Source organism: Aethalodelphis obliquidens, unplaced genomic scaffold (genome assembly GCF_003676395.1).
Source record: "Aethalodelphis obliquidens isolate GAN/ISIS:26980383/991018 unplaced genomic scaffold, ASM367639v1 scaffold9, whole genome shotgun sequence".
NCBI lineage: Eukaryota > Metazoa > Chordata > Mammalia > Artiodactyla > Delphinidae > Aethalodelphis > Aethalodelphis obliquidens.
In genome coordinates this window covers 45,019,848-45,040,954 of record NW_020837953.1, presented here as the reverse complement: position 1 = coordinate 45,040,954, position 21,107 = coordinate 45,019,848, and the positions used below count along the sequence as shown (strand labels likewise).

General features: G+C 40.3%; 1 protein-coding gene across 13 annotated transcripts in view; it reads left to right on the top strand.

The window, feature by feature from the left end:
* KIF1B (kinesin family member 1B) overlaps positions 1-21,107 on the top strand; it is a 148,025-nt gene that overhangs the window by 61,421 nt on the left and 65,497 nt on the right. For all 13 annotated transcript variants that reach the window (XM_027110228.1, XM_027110241.1, XM_027110237.1 and 10 more), the window contains 8 exons: positions 2,850-2,983; positions 12,374-12,453; positions 13,526-13,601; positions 16,868-16,947; positions 17,458-17,564; positions 18,351-18,434; positions 18,652-18,832; positions 18,958-19,030. In XM_027110228.1, the coding sequence (XP_026966029.1) occupies positions 2,850-2,983; positions 12,374-12,453; positions 13,526-13,601; positions 16,868-16,947; positions 17,458-17,564; positions 18,351-18,434; positions 18,652-18,832; positions 18,958-19,030 (815 nt within the window). The remainder of the gene's footprint in view (positions 1-2,849; positions 2,984-12,373; positions 12,454-13,525; positions 13,602-16,867; positions 16,948-17,457; positions 17,565-18,350; positions 18,435-18,651; positions 18,833-18,957; positions 19,031-21,107) is intronic.

Genomic DNA, 21,107 nt, shown 5'->3' with positions numbered 1-21,107 from the left:
AAAAACCTCTTGCTGCTTCTACTGTTCAGTTTTTCCACTTAAATGTGATTAAATTGAATCCAAAGTCATACATGATGATAGTGATGACAGCAGCTCACATGTTTTGAGTGTTTATAATGTGCCAGGACCTGTTCTAGGTATCTTGAATATATTATCTCTTTAGTCCTGTCAGTGACTCTGACAGAGCTCCATTTTGCTAAGGAGGACACTGCTGCCTGGAGTGGGTAGTTTGCCACTAAATGAGATCCCGTGGTTTCTTTGTGGTCAGACTGGGTAGTGTAACCCAGAGCCCTTGTTTTTAATCATATTACGCCTTTTTTGGCCTCTTGATCCTTCAGGTCCTGATTATTTATTAGGAAAATCCTTTTAAATTAGCTGTGTAATTCTGAGCCTTAGTGTATATATAATTGAAAACAGTCACTTCTAGTTGGCCAAATCTCCATGACTGAGTAGCTTTGTGAATGTTGGATTAGCACTCACCTGTGCTTATGCTAAGTTGATTTCCTCCATATCTTGGGCCTCAGCTTACTTGATGGTTAGGTAAACATTTTTTTCCCTTTTTCATGAATTACCAATTAAATTTTAAAAAACTTGGCTGTCGGGCTTCCCTGGTGGGGCAGTGGTTGAGAGTCCGCCTGCCGATGCAGGGGACGCGGGTTCGTGCCCCGGTCCAGGAAGATCCCACATGCCGCGGAGCGGCTGGGCCCGTGAGCCATGGCCGCTGAGCCTGTGCGCCCGGAGCCTGTGCTCCGCAACGGGAAAGGCAACAACAGTGAGAGGCCCGCGTACTGCAAAAAAAACAACAAAAAAACTTGGGTGTCTAAAATGTGTGCTTGAAATGAGGACATTTTATAAAAAGGATCACACCTCATTACCCACTGCATATCTGTCATTATGTTGGCAAGAAAGTAATTTCTTACCCTTTTAAGATAATTCATCAAGAAATTATTAGAATAAGTGAAGAAACTTGATTTTGGGGGGCTAAGTTTTAGATTTTTATTGATTTATTTATTTCTACAGTAGGGCATGTAACAAGGCTTGGTAGACAGTGAGGCAATACATAGGAGAAACCAAAGGTAGCCCTGGCTGCTGTGATGAGGTTAAGCCTTGAAGGCACTATAACATCCTAATCCAGAGTGACTCTTGGACTGGAACAGCTCTGTCTGAGATTTCCAAAGCCAACTGATAACTGGTGTGGGAAAGACACCCTTTGTTCTTGCTTTTGTGCTCCAGGTGATGCTGCTGCCAGCTTGCTGCCTCACTCTTTTCTGAGCAGTTGTGGAATCTCCCAGAAAGCTATGCATGACTAAGTTTTAATTCTGTATCTGTGCAGGAAAGCAGCCTTGACTACCTCTAAGTTTCTGTTTCAGTCACTACCCTTAATGCCTTTTAGGGCTTGCATGTGTCAATTGGACCTTCTAAACTCCATCCATCCTATTCTTTCCCACTTTGCTGCCATCACCTGATGGCTAATTTTTTGCTCCAGTTCCTACCCCCCTTTTAAAACTTGCTTGTTTTCCTATGTTCTATATTTGCAGATGGTGGTTTTCAAACTGTCTTGAAGCAACCGCTGGTTTTAAGGGGCTTCAAGAACTGGCTTTGATTAAATTCACATGGGTAGACGCAGAGAGAGCTAATAATGTTTCTTCTGACTCTTTGTGTTGATTCATATTATATCCTTTAAGGAAAACTTATTTAGTTTTGATATGAACTTTGAGCAGTGTAGATTTTCTTACATTTAAAAATGAGCTGATTTAAAAATAGGAATGCACCAATACCTATGGATTTCCTCTGGTGCCTATTTGAGAAAGATGACTAATGAAGAAAAGTACAAACAGCAAATTAATGAATTTGTTGTTTGTGGCTCTTCTTACCAAAACTAAGTTTAAAAGCAAAACTTAGAGTTCTATTAAAGACCTTAGTAAATGAAAGTATGTCCCTAAAACTTGCATTCCATACTAGGAACTCAGCTCCCCAATGACTCATGGTTATTCGGTTAGGCAAAGTGGGAGCCTTACTTAAATTAGCAGATAATCAGCCTTAATTTTTGCTTGCTCTAATAGACGAATGTAAGCTACACCAAATTCAACAGTTTGCTAATTGTTCGTCACTGTTGAGGTAGTCAACCCTAAGTTCTTAACCAGGACTTATACAAGATCCCTATAATTGCTATGATTACCTCTCCTTTTTTTAAAAGGCATATTTTAAAAATCCTTTTTAGCATACAAAGAACACTACTGAGCACTCAGATTTTTGTTCTAACATAACATTTTCTTGGGAATTTTTGCTGAATGACGTACATACTGGGCCAGACTGATATGTATTGATATTGATAAATAAATGATCATCTTTTTTCCCTTACTGTTACAAACTACTGGGATTTAAGAGTAGTACAAACCTAAGACGTTGTAGATTTGGAGCCATAGAGGGAATACAGGAATGTAGCATGGCTGTTTAGGGGGAGAGCCTGAGCTGTATTCTTTGAGGCTCTGGTTACCCCCTAACAGATACAATGTTAACCCACATTAGAATTTTTTAGTTTCTAAATTCAGAAGCGGTTCTTAACTTTTAAAATACCAGTATTAAAGACAGACATGTTTTAGAACTGCCATCTAGAACAAGTATAACTTGTCTTTGTATCATAACTTGTCTTGGTCTTGCTGCTTTAATGCTGTCCTTTCTTACACTGGTGTTCCTTCCTGTCTTTTTTCTTCTCCTGCTCCTTTCCCTCTTTTCTACTTTTTCTGCCTTCCCTTCTTTCTATCTCCCAGATCTGAAAGATTTTCAGAACAATAAGCATAGGTACTTGCTAGCCTCTGAGAATCAACGTCCTGGCAATTTTTCCACAGCATCCATGGGGTCCCTTACTTCATCTCCATCTTCCTGCTCACTCAATAGTCAGGTGGGCTTAACATCTGTGACCAGTATTCAGGAGAGAATCATGTCTACACCTGGAGGAGAGGAAGCCATTGAACGTCTAAAGGTAAGTAGTAACTCAGATTCAATGAAAGGTATTCTGTGTAGCTCCACAAGGCAGAGTTAGGACTAAAAATCACTGAGATTCTGGTTCAGCATATGGAAGAAATTTCTAACTCTCAGAAGTGTCCTGAAATTGCTGCTTTGTAAGATAATTTTCACCAGAATACTTGAGTCTGACATGGCCCGGCAGGGATGGGAGGGAGGGATGCATAGGCAGATTGTAAGCTGGCCAGGCAAAGTAACTGATAAGTAGATATGTCCATTAATTCTGAGGTAGTTTATAAGTCACAGTGAAATTGTTTAGTTAGAAATTTCACTGGAAACTAATTAAACATTTGGTTTATTTTGAAGATGGAATTCTGTATAGGCCCCTGCTTCTGTTAGTAAAATGTATAATCAAAAGAAAGTTTGCACATTTGAGTAGCTGTACCAGGTTTATTCAGAGACACGTGAAATGATATTTTCTGGAAGTTCACAGAAAGCCCTGGGAGCACTGCTGTGGAAGGGCCGCCCCCTCCTGTGCTGGTGCATATGGGCTCACGGATGTTAGTGCTGGTGTGCACACTTGAGTCCTGCATGTCCGGTCACCCACCGTGGCATCCGGCTTGGCTTTCCCAGCCTGTTGCTGGCGCTGTCAGGTACTTTCTGTCTCTCTCCATGAATACGAACGTTAGGAGCAGCAAAGTCTTCTGACTCGTAGGTTCTTCCTTCCCCCTTGGTGACTACAGTGAGAACAGACAGTTGTCACCTGTGGTGCCATCCCTGAAACCACCGTGACAACAACACAAATGCCTTTTCTTTCCCTGCTTGTCATTTCCAGGATGATAGTTCTATCCGTACCTTGTGGCCTTTGTATTCAAGAGTACTGGGGTACATATATGTGTATCCCCATATCCCCTCCCTCTTGCGTCTCCCTCCCACCCTCCTTATCCCACCCCTCTAGGTGGTCACAGAGCACTGAGCTGATCTCCCTGTGCTATGTGGCTGCTTCCCACTAGCTGCTTAGAACTTAAATTAAAAAAAAAAAAGAGTACTGGATAGGAAGAACAAGGAGAGCAAAGAAACTTTAAGGAGCTGGGGGGTTGCAGTCCTGCCCCGAGCGTGCAGTCCCCTTCACATTGCACTCAGTGTTCTCCACCATGGCTGCTCATTCAAGGACCGTTGAGAATAGTGACACACTTTGATAGGTTAACGATGGAAAAGGTTTGCTGAACCTTTGTGCTAAAAGGGAATTTAGCTTGATAATTGAAGGTGCTAGAACATTCATTTTGGTTTGCAGGTGAGGCTGAAAAAGATTTTATATGAAGAATGGGCTTCTGCTTCTTAATCAGCCTACCTTTTCCTTGGCATTTCACTCACTTCTAACATAAGGTGCTTTAGAAACAAAAGTAATCTTGTTTCTTCCTTCAGAACTTGTTAGTGGAAAGTGGGTGAAATTCTAAAATACCTGGCAGAGGGACAGGGAGTGAGAAACCTTTTCATTAAATTTTGCAAAGGAAAGGATAATTTCTGCTATTGTGAAATGGACTTTGAAATTTTACTAACGATGTTCGTGAAGCCCTATGCAAGAAGGCTTTTATTTCTGTATTTTATCATGATAGGCAAAGTTGCTGTGTAGGGTTCTGTTCAGGCCACTGGGGACATGCAGAGGTTCTGTGGAAAGGAAAAGTGAAATCTTTCATTTACTATTCAATATAAAATGTTATTTTTCTTTGGGGATTTTGAATCTTACTATTTGAATCTTACCTTAGTGTACAAATGAGATTACATTCCCTTTAACACACATCTTGATGTAGGAAAAAAAATTCTTCCCAACTGCCAAGTGGAACCAACTGAAAATAATGTTGAATGTTAGGAGTCAAGATGTGGAGCAGACTTTTTAAGCATTAGGTCGCCCTGTATCTTCCAGATAGTCTCTAGGGAATAACACTGCCATTATTCAAGGAACCCTCCCCCCAATCTCCCTACTTCCCAGCGGAAACAAAACAAAACTCTATTGCTTTTATCAGAAAATAAATTTCTGTTTTAGTTCTCCTTTAAGCCAACCTAAATGACATCTTCCATTTTCCCTAGCTTTAGAAAATAGTTTCTTTATGGTTTTGCATTCAGTCTTGTTTTTTAATGCAGCATGGTAGTTTACTGAAGCATAAGCGCCTTAGTTCGACTCCTATTTTGCGAATGGTGAGAGTTCATGTCGGCAGACCTACATTTTAATGCTGCAGGCAGATAACATCTTGTGTTTACAGGGCAAGGCAGTGTTTGTATGATAGAAATGCCTGAGAATTTCTCATTTTTGGACTGTTTCATTGTTGAGTGTGAAGAAGTGGCATTCCTAAGACATGACACTGTAGGAGAAAAATACTGTACCTAATGGAAAACAGTAATACAGGAGGTTAATTCATTTTCCTAACATTTTATGTCCCTTTGCTTCTCTTTACTTTTAACTTTAAAAAAATGATCAGTTGGTAGAACACTTTTACATAGGGAGCTGCTATTGCTTAATTCATTGAATAGCCTGTTTCCATATGGGAGAGACCCATGTTACCCCATCATAAATATCTTGAGCCCTCCACAAACCTCTGGCAATAGAGAGTAAAGTGTAATTGCTTTCAGTTTTTAGTTGCAGCTCAAACTGAGTTGAAATGTTGTCTCCTTGATTTGCATTCCGACTTAATAAGGTTTTAAATATGTAGCTACAGTTACTATGTGGTGCCTCTGGTGTTTATTAGTCTGGCATCAGTGTCAGTACTGTGAGTGCCACTGCTTAGGCTTAGACTATAAATATCCACAAATATCCATTACAGAAGCATGCAAGGGTAAATGCCGTGCTAGGCCGCCCGAGGGCCCCACGCTTGGAGCTCACTTATGACGCATGCTGCGTTCAGTGCAGTAAAACCCATCTGATGGCTTCAAGGAATGTTCCATGTAGCAAGTGTTTAACTATTTAAACACCACAAGTTAAACTGTAATTTTTTGGGGGGAAATATTTCTGACTTGTTCTGTGGACTTCTCTGCCACCTTAACTGGATCATGATGAAGTAATTAAATTGTATTTAGCATTATGAACATAGTTATTAACCAGTGCTGTACAAATAGCTAGATAATACATGATGTGAGATCAAAGTGAATGACGCCTGAGCCCAACACTCCTTGGAGCTTAAAAAAATGTTCCTGATGTCACTCTGTTTTTTCAGAATTTTTTAATGTACAGTACCTGCAGGAAGGAAAGACCCTTAAAGAGTGTCCTCTTGACTCCTCATTTCTGAAGCATGAATCCCAATTTCAGTTTAATCTTAAAATTAGGTTTCTAGAATGAGGTATGGGCAGCTCTGGAGACCAGCATGCCAGGCCTGCCTGCAGAGTAAGTTGATGACTCAGACTGAAAACTGTCTTCCTGTTGGCATCTCTATTTTATTTATACTAAGTTTGTTATTCAGGCTTGAAGAAAGAATATTCCTCACTCTTTCTTAATTTATGGTGAGCTACTTAGTAGAATATTTTCTTTAAAGGCTGTTGATTCTGCCTTAATTGGAAAACAGAACACAGGAAACCCAACTATAGACCTGGCTCAGGGAGAAGTGGGGCCTCGGGATAATCACTTAGTTTCTGTGGTCCTCAGTCTCTATATTTCTAGAATGTTTCTGGAATAAATGGCTTTTTCCAGCACTGAAGTTTAGCTAAATGACACTCAATATTGTTTTCTCTAACCTTTCTTCAGAGTTTAAAAAAGTAACTTTCTAGGGACTTCCCTGGTGGCACAGTAGTTAAGAATCCGTCTGCCAATGCAGGGGACACGGGTTCGATCCCTGGTCCGGGAAGATCCCACATGCCGCCCAGCAACCAAGCCCGTACACCACAACTACTGAGCCTGCACTCTAGAGTCCATGAGCCACAACTACTGAGCCCATGCACCTCAGAGCCTGTGTGCCACAACTACTGAGCCCGCATGCTGCAACTACTGAAGCCCTTGCGCCTAGAGCCCGTGCTGCACAACAGGAGAAGCCACCGCAATGAGAAGCCCGCGCACCACAAGAAAGAGTAGCCCCCGCTCGCTGCAACTAGAGAAAGCCTGCGTGCAGCAACAAAGCAGCCAAAAATAAATTAAAAGAATTAAAAAAAAAAAAGCAACTTTCTAGACAACATAAAAGTTGCAACTTTTAAGCCCTAATGAAAAAGAAAAGTATATTGTACCTTACTCAGCTTACTAATTAACTTTTCTACAAGGAGCTCATATTCTGATTTACCCTCCAGGTGGTGAGTAAAAAGAGAGAGGTCACATTAGAGTTGGCAGCAAGATGGTAAGAGGATTCCTAGACAGTAACTTTGCTTCCTTGGGGTGAGTTTATAGTTGCCCCAAAATAGAATAGCTTTGCTACAGCCGGATTAATCTCTGCTCTGATACACTCTTTTTCTGAAGATAACCAACCAGGAAAAAAATATTTTAAGTATCTCAAAGGTCAGTTTGTATTTCATAACTAATATCAGAGTGGCTTGTGGACCACAGTATATATAATAAGCACTAGTCTCGGTGCTGTGGTTTGGACATCCTGTTATCCTATGCCTTTGTTTTTGAAGTTGTCACTTTAGAGTGTAAAGGTTTCTATCCAGCTGTCTTTAATTTAATTGAATTTTTTAATTGAAGTATAGTTGATCTACAGTGTTGTGCCAGTCTCTGCTGGACAGCAGAGTGACTCAGCCATACACACATAGACATTCTTTTTTTTATATTCTTTTCCATTATGGTTTATCACAGGATATTGAAGGTAGTTCCTTGTGCTATACAGTAGGACCTTGTTTATCTATCCTACATGTAATGGTTTGCATCTGTTAATCCCAAACTCCCGGTGCTTCCCTCCCCCATCCCCCTCCAGCAGTGTTTAATAAGCCTTAAAATCTTGTAGGTTATGGTGGTAGCTTATATATACTTGCCCTTTTATAGTCATTTGCAGAAGCATTTAATGCTATCCTGTTTCAGTTGTTGAATAACTTGTGGCATGTTAGAGGTAGGCTGTTGACCACACGGCACCTGGCACACTTCCTTCCCTGGCTATCTCATTCCTTACCGTAACCATATGGGTTTTTCTTGGCTGCTGGCCCTCTAACGTGGCTTGTTGGTTCCTCACTCAGCAGTGGAGTGGCATATGCACTGCATGTTATTCATTCCTATTGGAGGACTGTGTGGAGATGCCATTCAGGGGGCTGTTTTAGTCTTTCAGCCTATGTGTGTGCTCGGGGGTTGATGAGAGCCAGTTTAGGCGATTTTGTCTCTACCTTCCTGCCTTCCGCTGCAGGCTCGTTCTAGCTTCTCCCACTTTGTAACCGACTCATTTCTGAGTACCTGCTGCGTGGTCCCCTTTATATTCACCTTACTGACGCCCAGGCCTTTTCTAACTTTTATCAGTTTTGCTCTTTGTCTAGCTTAGCCTGTTGTTGTTATTGTTCTTCTCCTCCATCATCATCATCATCATCATCATCATCATCATCATCATCATCATCATCATGCTCTCCTGTTTGTTTCTTCTGACTCCTTGAGTCTTTACTTGGCTTTTTTATTTTTTTTTATTTTTTTTATTTTTGGCTGTGTTGGGTCTTTGTTGCTGTGCGTGGGCTTTTCTCTAGTTGTGGCGAGCGGGGGCTACTCTTCGTTGCGGTTTGCGGTTCTCATTGCGGTGGCTTCTCTTGTTGCAGAGAGTGGGCTCTAGGAACACAGGCTTCAGTAGTTGTGGCTCACAGGCTCTAGAGCGCAGGCTCAGTAGTTGTGGCGCATGGGCTTAGTTGCTCCGTGGCATGTGGGGTCTTCCTGGACCAGGGCTCGAACCCGTGTCCCCTGCATTAGCAGGCAGATTCTTAAACACTGCGCCACCAGGGAAGCCCTACTCTGCTTTTTTTTTTTTTTTTTTTTTTTTGGTACGCGGGCCTCTCACTGTTGTGGCCTCTCCCGTTGCGGAGCACAGGCTCCAGACACACAGGCTCAGCAGCCATGGCTCACGGGCCCAGCCGCTCCGTGGCATGTGGGATCTTCCCGGACCGGGGCACGAACCCACGTCCCCTGCATCGGCAGGCGGACTCTCAACCACTGCGCCACCAGGGAAGCCCAACTCGGCTTTTTAACATGCTACCATGCCTCGTTCCAGAAAACCAAGTGCCAGATGCCTCAGGGTTTATTGTATTACATATTCACAATTTCTTTCTATGTAGATAGTTATGTTTTGGGATCTCAGAGGCTTCATACAATAGCCCGGTAAATGAATTATACAATGAAATATTTTGTGAACTGTCAAAACTTCTCATCCTGAATCACTACCACTACTATTATCTCATCATCATTATCATCATTGTCATCTGACTTTCTAATTTCGTATCCAGGACTAGCATTTTCTCCTGCTTTTTGCATGTGCTTAACTCCCTTTTTGGTACCCCTCTCCCTCCATTTTTTGCCTGGTCAGTTCATTCTCAGTATGAGTATCACTCAGCCTTGACTCATCCACCCTCCAGCAGACCTGTGAACACTTCAGTTGTAGCACTTAGCACACTGCCCTGTTGTTTTTTCCTACCATTCCCATTCACAATCCTCTAACATGCTGCTCTAGCTATGCTGTTGTTCCTGGAAAGTGCCAGGCATTTCCTACCTATTCCCTCACATACCCATGCTCTTCCTTTGTGTCTGCCTATGTAGAACCTTGTCAATGAGCTCTGTCCTGACAGCCCCACTGCAGATTGCTCCCTCCCCCACCCCTCCCCCTACATTCCTCTTTTCTTTGCTTTATTTTTCTACAAAGCTCTTATCACTGTCTGGCATACTATATACTTGACTTACTGATTAAAATGGATTGATTATCTGAGTCTCTTTACGAGAATATAAGCCCCATGAGGGGCAGGAATTTTGTTTCCTGCCATATCTCTAGGTGCCTAGAACAGGGCTTGGCATGTAATGCAGTTATATATAATTACTGCATGAATGAATGATCAGTTACTTCCTTCTCTCTCTGGTATACAGTAAGCTTCTGAAATCAGGAAACATGTTTTAGTTCTTATATTTCTGGCATATAATAAACACTCAGCAAGAGATTGGGAAATTGTCACTCTAGTGGCTACGTGCCTTCATATGAGATTAATATTAAACCTTTCTGGGAAAGGGAATTGGGTTGTGTTCAGAGGCGTACTGTATGCTAGGGGAGGAAAAATATCTTTCCTTCTACCCTTCTAGGTTCTTGGCTGGGGCCCCAGATTAACAAAAGGCAGATAAACAAGAGAAAAACTTACAAATTTATTTAGTGTTTGTTTACATGACATGGAAGACTTCATAAGGAAATGAAGGCCCAAAGAAGTGTTAAACATGAACATTTTTATGCTGGGTTTGGTGAAGAGTGAAAAGTTGTGGGAATATGTGATTGAACAAAGGGGGATGTGAGTTAAGAGTATAGGCACCTCGAAGGTATTGCAGGTTCAGTTCCAGACTACCGCAGTAAAGTGAATATCACAATAAAGTGAGTCACACAAATTTTTTGGTCTCCCAGTGCATATAAAAGTTAAGTTTACACTATACTGTAGTCTATTAAGTGTGCAATAGCATTATGTCCAAAAAAAACCCTTAATTTAAAAATACTTTATTGCTAAAAAGTGTTATCATCTGAACCTTCAGCAAATTGTAGTAGTAACATCAAAGATCACTGATCACATATCACCATAACAAATGTAATAATAATGAAAATGTTTGAAATATTGCAAGAATTACCAAAATGTGGGCTTCCCTGGTGGCGCAGTGATTAAGAATGCGCCTGCCAGTGCAGGGGACACAGGTTCGAGCCCTGGTCCGGGAAGATCACACGTGCTGCAGAGCAACGACTACTGAGCCTACGCTCTAGAGCCTGCGAGCCACAACTACTGAAGCCTGTGCACCTAGAGCCTGTGCTCTGCAACAAGAGAAGCCACTGCAATGAGAAACCCGCAAACCACAATGAAGAGTAGCCCCCACCCGCCGCAACTAGAGAAAGCCCACGCACAGCAATGAAGACCCAATGCAGCCAAAAGTAAATAAAAATAAATTAAAAAAAAAAAAGAACTACCAAAATGTGACACAAGAGACACGAAGTGAGCAAATACTGTTGGAAAAATGGCGCTGGTAGACTTGCTCGATGCAGGGTTGCCACACACTTTCAATTTGTAAAAAATGCCATACCTGAGAAGTGCAATAAAGTGAAGTATAATAAAACGAGGTCTGCCTATAGTAAACTGGGGAAACTTAATGAAGGCCTATCTGTTCATATTCTTCGTGTTCCTTCATCTTGAGAAATAAGGATGCTCCATTCCTCCAGGTGTAGGGAGGTTACATCTCATGAGGGTCTTACGACTTGCTTCAAGAGGAGCTCAGAGAGTCCGTCCTACTTGTACCATTTCTTAAATCACTCAGCTTAAAGTATTCAGTATGCCAAGATAATACCATATTTGGGCGAGCATGTTCTGAACCCTGTCAGTGTTGTGGTGGTGTGGTGAAATTATAGTGAAACAAAAAACAATGAAGGGACTTCCCTGGTGGTGCAGTGGTTAAGGCTCTGATCTCCCAATGCAGGGGGCCCGGGTGTGATCCCTGGTCAGGGAACTAGATACCACATGCATGCCGCAACTAGGAGTTTGGATGCCACAACTAAGGAGGCTGTGTGCCACAACTAAGGAGCGGGCAAACTGCAACTAAGGAGCCCATCTGCCGCAACTAAGACCCAGCGCAGGGCTTCCCTGGTGGTGCAGAGGTTAAGAATCTGCCTACCAATGCAGGAGACACGGGTTCGAGCTCTGGTCCAGGAAGATCCCACGTGCCGTGGAGCAGCTAAGCCTGTGCGCCTCAGCTACTGAACCCCGTGCGCCTAGAGACCGTACTCCGCAACAAGAGGAGCCACCGCAATGAGAAGCCTGCACACCACGGCGAGGAATGGCCCCCGCTCGCCGCAATAGAGAATAAGCCCAAGCGCAGCAGCGGAGACCCAGTGCAGCCAAAAAAAAAAAAAAAGACCCAGCGCAACCAAATAAATAAATAATTTCAAGAAAAGCAACAAATATCATTGGGGGCTTTTTTCTTTTGTAGCAGTGGCTGTCAGGAACAATGCTTTGCATTTTGGGATGCTAATATTACCTTTCCTTCTACACACACACTCTCTCACACACACATATACACACACACACACTATTAAGCTATTTTTATTAGGGCTTAAAGAGAATTAATACATCTGGGGCTGATTTCTTTCTTTACATATTAAGAAAGGGAAAAAAACCCACCTCATCGAATTAGATTCTGCCTCATATCCTCAAAAGGGCATCATCTGCTTCTTGCTGCTCTTCCTAGACATGGAATGTTAAATTATAAGACTCTTTGGTGCTTAACTGTGTACTTCCTCCTTAGGAATCGGAGAAGATCATTGCAGAGTTGAACGAAACCTGGGAAGAAAAGCTGCGTAAAACAGAGGCCATCAGAATGGAGAGGTCAGGAAGTTAAACTCTGGAATGTTTCTAAATTTTCTGAGGAATTTAGATTACTTTTATAGTAAGAAAAGATAAAATAGAAGTTAAAAACAAAGAACCTTTCCTCCCCAAATACAAAACAAACAAACCCGTATGGGACTTATGGCCCAATTTACACTCTGAAGTGAAATTCACGTGTTCCCTAGGGAGTCGTGTTCTTAGTTACTGTACTACATGTTGCTAGGGATCCATATAAAAATTGAAGATATTGAAGAGTTTTTAATTTGCAAAAAGACTGCCTTTGATAAAGGCGCAAATAAAAAAAAAGCTGTTCTGATTACTGACTTTCAGAGTTATGTTTTCTAGAACCTCTTTGGTAAGAGGTTAAGTAGTTTCAGTTGCAAACTTTCAAAATCTGTATTTTATCTTAACCTCCCAATTCTCTACCCTAAAGATAAACATAATCCAAAATAATACTTTTGCTATTGGAATAAATATACATTTAAAAAATGTTAGTTCCTATCTTCTTCCTTCATGGAAGATGAGGCAGAAGTGAGTGCTAACGTGTTTGTAAAGTGAATGTATGAAACAATTTTCTTCTCTATTGTAGAGATTTTAAGCTAGAATTGTTGAATCAATATGATGGTGGTCATGGGAACATGATATTTGAGAAAATCACATTTATAGATAATACTCCCTATATCAAAGTTACTTTCTGATTGCTTTCTTGGATTTTAAGGAATGGTTCTTTGAAGTGGATGTATTGCCTTAAGGGAATATTCCTTTCTTCCTTTTTTTATATTAATAGACATATTTATGAATTATTGTCTACCTCCAAAGTCAGATGTGACAAAGTTCTTATTTGGGTGAATATAGCTTTACCTAAGACAAGAACATACTTTATTTTGAATATACAATTTCTCTTAGAAATAATTTCTCATTAATGATGGGATAAGCAGATTCTTTCACATTTGTATTACTGACTTTAAACATGGACAGTTGCTTTTGCTCTGCGTTATTTTCCAATTCAAGTTAGACTGACTTACTTGACATTTTGGTATTGTTATTCTGATACGCTTGTTGCTTTTTCTAGAGAGGCCTTGTTGGCTGAGATGGGAGTTGCCATTCGGGAAGATGGAGGAACCCTGGGGGTTTTCTCACCTAAAAAGGTAGGGAACAATGTTGTGAAACTTAAACAAACAGAAACACTTTTTGTTTGTCTTGGTCACCAGGCACTTCGTGTCTTTCAGGGCTGGCTCCTCTTCTTCCTTTTCTTTTAAATCTTGAGACTTGGCTTAATTTCTGATATTTTTGATTTCATCTTACAATACAAGGCCAACCTGTTTCTAAAATGCTTTCAGAAATATTTACTGTTTATAAAATAAAATCCAAGGCAGTATAAATCTGTAACTTTTGGTCATGATTCAGTATGTTTCCTCATCTTCATCGTTGCTTTATCTAAAATTCCTAGCCTAACCTTGCATACCTTGCTTCAGTTTGGCTACTCTTTCTATGTAGTTTTCCCCACAGATGCCAGCAACCCTGAATTATAATTCTTTGGAAGCAGTTTCAGCTGTTCAGGTTTGTGTAGAAAACTACTGCTTCAGTTTGCTTTTCCAGTTTGTGTGATAGACAACCACTGGACTGAGTAAAGCAGCTCCTGTCCTCATCCGTCTAGCCTCCTCTGCTCCCTTCTCAGTTTTTTTTTTTTTTAATGACTCCAGTAGTTACTGTCCTACTTACCTAGTCATAGTTGTTAAGTAGTAGATACATTTTTAGCTAATTAGAATAGCAAGGTCTTTTCTTTCTTTTTCTCCACCCCACCCCCTGCTTAGTTGCTTCTCAGTTATTATTAGATATTGGAAAACTATTATGAAATGATTATTTTGTGTGCTTATTTATAGGACAGTAATAGAACATATATTGATGTACAAAGCATATATTTCATACTAGTAATAAATGGTCCTTCATTTCATATGATTTCAGATTAACTATTGGATACTTAAATGTCTTCATGCAAGGGTCTGATAATGGTCTCTCTAGGTTAGCATGGAATGGGTGTGGAGTTTTCAACTGGTACTTTAATTTTATGTGATATGAAATAGTCCTGTGGTTTTTTTTTAGGATTCTCTGGTTAGGTTTTTCTTTTTTATAAATTCTGATGTGTTATTTTCAACAAAGAAAATTGATTTAGAGACATTTTTTTTATATATATATATATATATATATATATTTTTTTTTTTTTGCTGTACGCGGGCCTCTCACTGTTGTGGCCTCTCCCGTCGCGGAGCACAGGCTCCGGACGTGCAGGCTCAGCGGCCACAGCTCACGGGCCCAGCCGCTCTGCGGCATGTGGGATCTTCCCGGACTGGGGCACGAACCCGCGTCCCCTGCATCGGCAGGCGGACTCTCAACCACTGCGCCGCCAGGGAAGCCCTAGATATATATTTTAGACCTGGAACAATAATAACAGTATTTCATATGTTTATATTGCCATAGGTCAATGATTTTTCAGTAAGACATTATTTTATTCAGATATATTATGTATGATTGTAGATATTTTAGCAGTTATAGGCTTGATAGAATTTAGATTGTGCCTTTGCATATATCTAAAGGTATTTTATAACATCTTTCAATGTTACGAACTGTGAGGAAAATTTTTATAACAACTTGTAAAATTATGGCATTTAACACAAATTATAAATAACTTGAATAAGTATTGTGTGTTATAAGTATTATGAACAGCACAGAATTCCAAACTGAGATCCCAGTTTCCAAAGCTTTCTTACTTGATTTAACTTTCTAGACTTCTTCAGGAAAGGAAGGGATACACCACTCATCACATCCAAATTCAGTTTTACAACCTGTTTCTGATGTGTTAACTTGATTGTGGTAATCATAGCACAATGTGTATATGTATCAAATTGACACATTTTACAATGACATTGTACTACCTAAATAAATACAGACTTTGTCATTCATATCTCAATAAACTAGGAGAAAGTTACTTCTAAGGAAAAAGGAAAAAAAAAAAACCAACCTGTTCTTGAGGTTCCGTTTTCTTTAGGCCAGTCTCATGATGGGTTTTAAAGAATGCTGCCCACAGAGGGCTTTGACTTTCTCAAACCAACAAAGCTGTTAACTGTAGAGACAGATGTTAGTTGGAAGGATGTAGAGGTTTTCCTAATTTCTTTTAAATCATCTTTTGCAGTCCCTTTCCTTAACCTGCTCATCTGACTCTTCTTTCATTTTTCTATATTTGCCGCCACTGTCTTGAGTAGATTTTGACCCCAAGACCATGTGACTTATTTTTGGATTCCAGTGGGGTATTTTCACCAAAGAAGGTTGGTTTTTAAAAGATTTTAGAAATAGTAGAGTTAGATGAAAAGGATTTTTAGAAGATGTATTACTGAATGTCAGTAATTTTAATTTCTTCTTCAAGATAAAAACTAACAAACTAAAGACAATAACTGGGACCATGGAAGAACTGATAAAAATTATAAAGGGAAATGATAGGGGATGTGGGAACATTTTTATAAAGTAAATGAAAAATTAAATATTTCTTGAGGTTGTAGGGGGCAAAAAATGATTTTTCCTCTACCTTTCTGAATTCTTGGCTGAGACCCCTGTAATAAAAGACAGATTAACAAGAGAAAAACAAAGAAGTTAATTAACATGTATACATGGGAGATACCCAGGGAAAAATGAGTAACTCCCTGAGATGGTTTAGAATTCTGGCTTACATACCATCCTAATAGGGAAAGGGGATGGGAAGGTAGGCCTCTCAGGGGAGCATAATTGGCTTTTAGGAAAGATGAAGGGACCCTTCAAGAGTAGATGGGAGGAATGATAGTTTGTGACAAAGTTTGTCTGGGTGTGGTATCAATTTCTAGTTTTCTCTCCTGGTTGATGAGACTCCCGGGAGGGGATTTCTGACAGCTGAGTTCCTTTTGGACCATCCGTGCTTAAGCATGAAAGGGGATTCAGAGAAAGCCGCTCTCTGCCTGTACTGTTTTTCAAGTGCCTAATAGCTCAAAATAATCAGTATGTCAAAGTGGCATGTTTAGGGGTGGCAAATTCTGCTGTCTTTCAAGATTTTTGACCAAGTGTTTACAAAAATTATGATTAATCCATTCAGAGAATCAGCCTGCTCTAATTTTTCTTTTGTGTTCTCTACGCTTTGACCTTATCAAGAATTGGATCTTGTTCATTATCCCAGAACTCAGGTTTTTAAATAGAATGCATTAGTGTAGTTTGGGGAGGCCTGCAGAGAGTGTTTTCTGTTTACTATGGAATTGCAACTAGGAATGAAAGCAGTCCCTCTTCTAGGCACTCTGGTAATCCAAGAAGCCATCAGCCTCCTGTATGTCCCTGTCATTCTTACAGCCCTCTCAGTGGTACTTGCTCCAAATTGATCATCTGTAACCTTTTTCAGACGCCACATCTTGTTAACCTCAATGAGGACCCACTGATGTCCGAATGCCTTCTTTATTACATCAAAGATGGAATTACAAGGTACATTTGTTTCTTCTTTTGGTCACTTAATGTTTTCTTTTCTCTTAGGATGATTGAATAGCTAAAGGGAAGTTGTTTTGTGAAAAATTTCTTTTACTAATTTGCTGTTTTTCTTGTCTGAAATAGTTTAAACTATCCTCTCTACTCTTCTCAAATTAAGTGTTTTAACCAGCTGAACCAATTAATGTGTAGTTTTTTCCTAGCAGACCGTAAGTAAAATTTTACTCCTAACATTTTATATGAATTCATTAAGGAGAGTAGTTCACTCGTATGTTTTTATGATGCTCTGTGAGTTATTTGGTGTATCATTTGCCCCTTCGTTGCTTTTTCTGGTGTAGGGAGGTTGACCATATATGAAAATAGAGTTTGCAGTTCAAAGCCTCTGATTTAAAAAAAAGGCAATACCTTTTTTGTATGTACCAAAGAATATTCGTTGGGAGAAAGAGGCTCATTGTTTGTAGTGCTTTTTGTGTCTGAATTTCCCTGGGAAACACTTTCCCTTGTGTTCAGGGTTGGCCAAGCAGATGCTGAGCGGCGCCAGGACATCGTGCTGAGTGGGGCTCACATTAAAGAAGAGCATTGTATCTTCCGGAGCGAGAGGAACAACAGTGGGGATGGTGAGAGTTCTTGGCTTAACTTTTTCAGCAAACTTTTCATTCTATATGATGAGAAATCCCCAAGGCTTGGTATTCCCTGTCTCTTTCTTTCAGTGATACTTTCTTGTACAATCTAATATTTGAAAATGGAGAAACTTGGGCTGCTTATAAATGCAGGCATGGACATAGCTACTTTACATGAAAAAAGCCTGGACGAAAGGAGCCGTTTTGTTACTGCCAAGAATTGAGCGGGACATAGGCAATTAGGCTTGGTCTTGAATCTTAATTATTTGATAGACTAGTAAGAAGGGAACAAATATCCTGGGTAGTGGGAGATTTGAAGAACCTCTGGTCTTAAGCCAGTAGAATTTATTTTTACCTAAAAGGGAAGAAAAAGTCCACCTTGATTTTTGTCCAGGTTATTAACAAAACAACAACAATCTTATAGTACTTTTGTGTTGTATAATTTATTCCTCCCTTAGTCAAAATACTAGCTTTTGATCTTAGGTTTCTGATTATTACCTATATCTCATACTTAAGATTTCTGATGGTTTTCGTTTTTATATACTGAACTGTCAGATATCACTGAAGCTAACATTTCCTATCTTCTTCTGAAGTTTGTCAAATTCATTTAAATGTTTCTGAGCCACAGCCCTGGTTCTGGTACCCTAAAATGAACTATTATATAGCTACTAAGCCACTTGGTTGGTTGCAGGAATCTATTCTAGTCACCTTGAATCCTCACCTGCTTTCCATTATTTTCTTCCAGTGGTCTGTGATGCTAACATTAGTTTGTTTTCCTCTTAGTTATTGTAACCCTGGAGCCCTGTGAACGTTCAGAAACCTACGTAAATGGCAAAAGGGTGGCCCAGCCTGTTCAGCTGCGCTCAGGTGAGACTGGAAGAGGCTTGAAGTCTTCAGAACACAGGGCTTGTGCAAGCAGCTCTTTAATTCTTTATCTAAAGGTTGAAGTGATAGTCAGCATTAGGATTTATGTTCCTGTAAAACTCCAAAAGCTGTCTTTTTGCATTAGGGAGAGTTAGGTTATTAACCTAGATGCAACACATTTAAAAAATGATTTCTCATCCATGTTTCTGTTCTGTGCTAGGAAACCGTATCATCATGGGTAAAAACCATGTGTTTCGTTTTAACCACCCGGAGCAAGCACGGGCTGAGCGGGAGAAGACTCCTTCTGCTGAGACCCCCTCTGAGCCTGTGGACTGGACGTTTGCCCAGAGAGAGCTTCTGGAAAAACAAGGAATTGATATGAAACAGGAGATGGAAAAAAGGTAATGTACAAATGTGATGTGGTCCACGTGACTCTCATTTCTTTTAAACACATAGCAGAATTCATGAAACAGCTCAGTGATTTTGCAATTTATTCTTTCCTCTCTTGCTTCTCTTTTCCGTCTAGGCTACAGGAAATGGAGATCCTATACAAAAAGGAGAAGGAAGAAGCAGATCTTCTCTTGGAGCAGCAGAGACTGGTAGGAGTGCATCCTGAATCCTCTGTTAGGAAAAGGGCAGCTTGCTTTCATATCACACCTTCCCTGTTCCACAGATGAGCACTCGCCCAGTTGCTTCTCCACCTGTCATTGATACCATACACTATTCTCTCATTTCCTTCATGGAGAAGGAACTTACATCCCCTGGTAGCCTTAGCCTGAAAAACTGTCCTTAAAGGTACTACTTCTGTGCCTCTTATGTCTTAAAGTCAAGTCTTCTATCAAAACCAAGTGCTTTTTGAGGAAATAGTGGGAGCTTTTCTAGTAGCCTTTTCCTTTTGATAGTGGTTTTTGAGTATGCACCAGTGGTGGTTCTTTTAATAATAATTACTCTGAATATTGAATTTGGTGGGTGTTTGCCTTGGTTTTGTTTCTGATCACCTGATAGTACTAATTCTCTGCTCTTGGGCTGACTTGGGGATTGTTCTTGTGCTGGGTGGACTTTTTTTTTTTTGTAAGTTAAACTGTGTCTAAAAGTGTTGCTGCACAGTTGCATGTGTTAATCCTTTTCTGTTCCCTGCATGGAGTCTGAATCCTAAGTAAGGGTCTCCGTGGCATATGGGGCGACAGTGGAAGTAGGGGCTGCACACCCAACTCCGAGAGGAGAGGGAAGCCTTGTTTCTCTGGGTTGAGAAAGGGTTTGTTTGAGCAGCTGAAAAAGTCAGTTTATGGTTGCAGCTTATAATGCTAATGGCTATAGCATTTTATGATGTTAGTTGATTTTCTTCGTTTTGTAGAAACTGAATCTCATGAATGAATAAGTTTATCCAATTAGTTAGACTTTATTTTTTAAAGTCATCCAGTTTTGGTTTACAAAGCCCTGGTTATAAGAAGCTTCTTGGCATTCATTTGATGTATAAGAAAAAGGCATAACAGCCTTTGGACACTGTGATACAGTTTAGGAATTCCTCATTTTTTAAGATTCATGGACTTCTTTTTAGATAAGGGGATATTAGGGAGAAAGCTGGGGTACTGGTTTCTTCCCTTAGCATAAAATATACCATGTAGAATACCGAGTGTAAACAACAGCATGTAAACCACAGCCTGATAGCCGTGCTCTGCTTTGGAGAAGAGAGGCTATTGCTGAGTGGGCCAAAAAAGCCAAGGACTTGTGCAAAAGCAGTCTTTTCCAGGGCTGCTTGGTTCTCAGGCTTGGCAGTGGGTTAAATAAATCAGTTAGTTTGTTATCTTGGAAATTATAGTAAAGCCCAAAAAAGAATGGATTGTAAGAATAAATCAAGTGTTTGGGGCAAGATCATAGCAGTGTTATAGGTAGAGTCTCTTTAGGAGGCCTAGTTGGCATTTAGTTTGTAATGGAAACAGAAGGGTTTGGCTACAATGTGATTAGGGGCTTGAAAGCTTTGTGACCCATGAAGGAGCCTTTTATCTTAATAATGTAGTATAATCTAATAACATGCCTCTGATGGTCTGTGGGTGATCAAATGAGAACAGGTATAATTAAGCTGTATTTATTGTTAATAATAGTGCCTTGTATTTGTGTAGTGCTTTATAATTTACAGAGAGTTTTAACATCCATCATTGTTTTGATCCCCGAAACAACCCTCTTTGGAAGCTGTATATGTAAATAAAGTGGCAAATATTGCCTCTAGTTTATAGTTGAGGAAGCCACGTCTAAAAAATGCTGCCCACTCTTAAATACCTGTTAAGTCATGGTTCTGAGGCTTAAACTTAAACTTGAGTCTTCTGACTTGCTTCAGTGTTCTGTCCAGTAGAGCAGTGCTTCTCAACAACTTGGGAGTCTTATTAAAATGCTGATGCTGACTCAGCAGGTCTGGGGTGGGACCTGAGATTCTGCATTTCTAAACAGCTCCCAGGTGATGCCAGTGTGGCTAGGACCAACCTTTGAGTAACTAGGTGTAAGAGAATAGTGATGGCTGGTGATCATTCTATTCTGTGAAATAAAGACAGTGACCATTGAAGAAAGGGAAAGTAAATGTCTCTAGGACATATTTAGTTTCCAGAGGACATACTTAGTTTGCAAGTAATCAGGTTTACAAACAATAAATGCTGGAGAGGGTGTGGAGAAAAGGGAACCCTC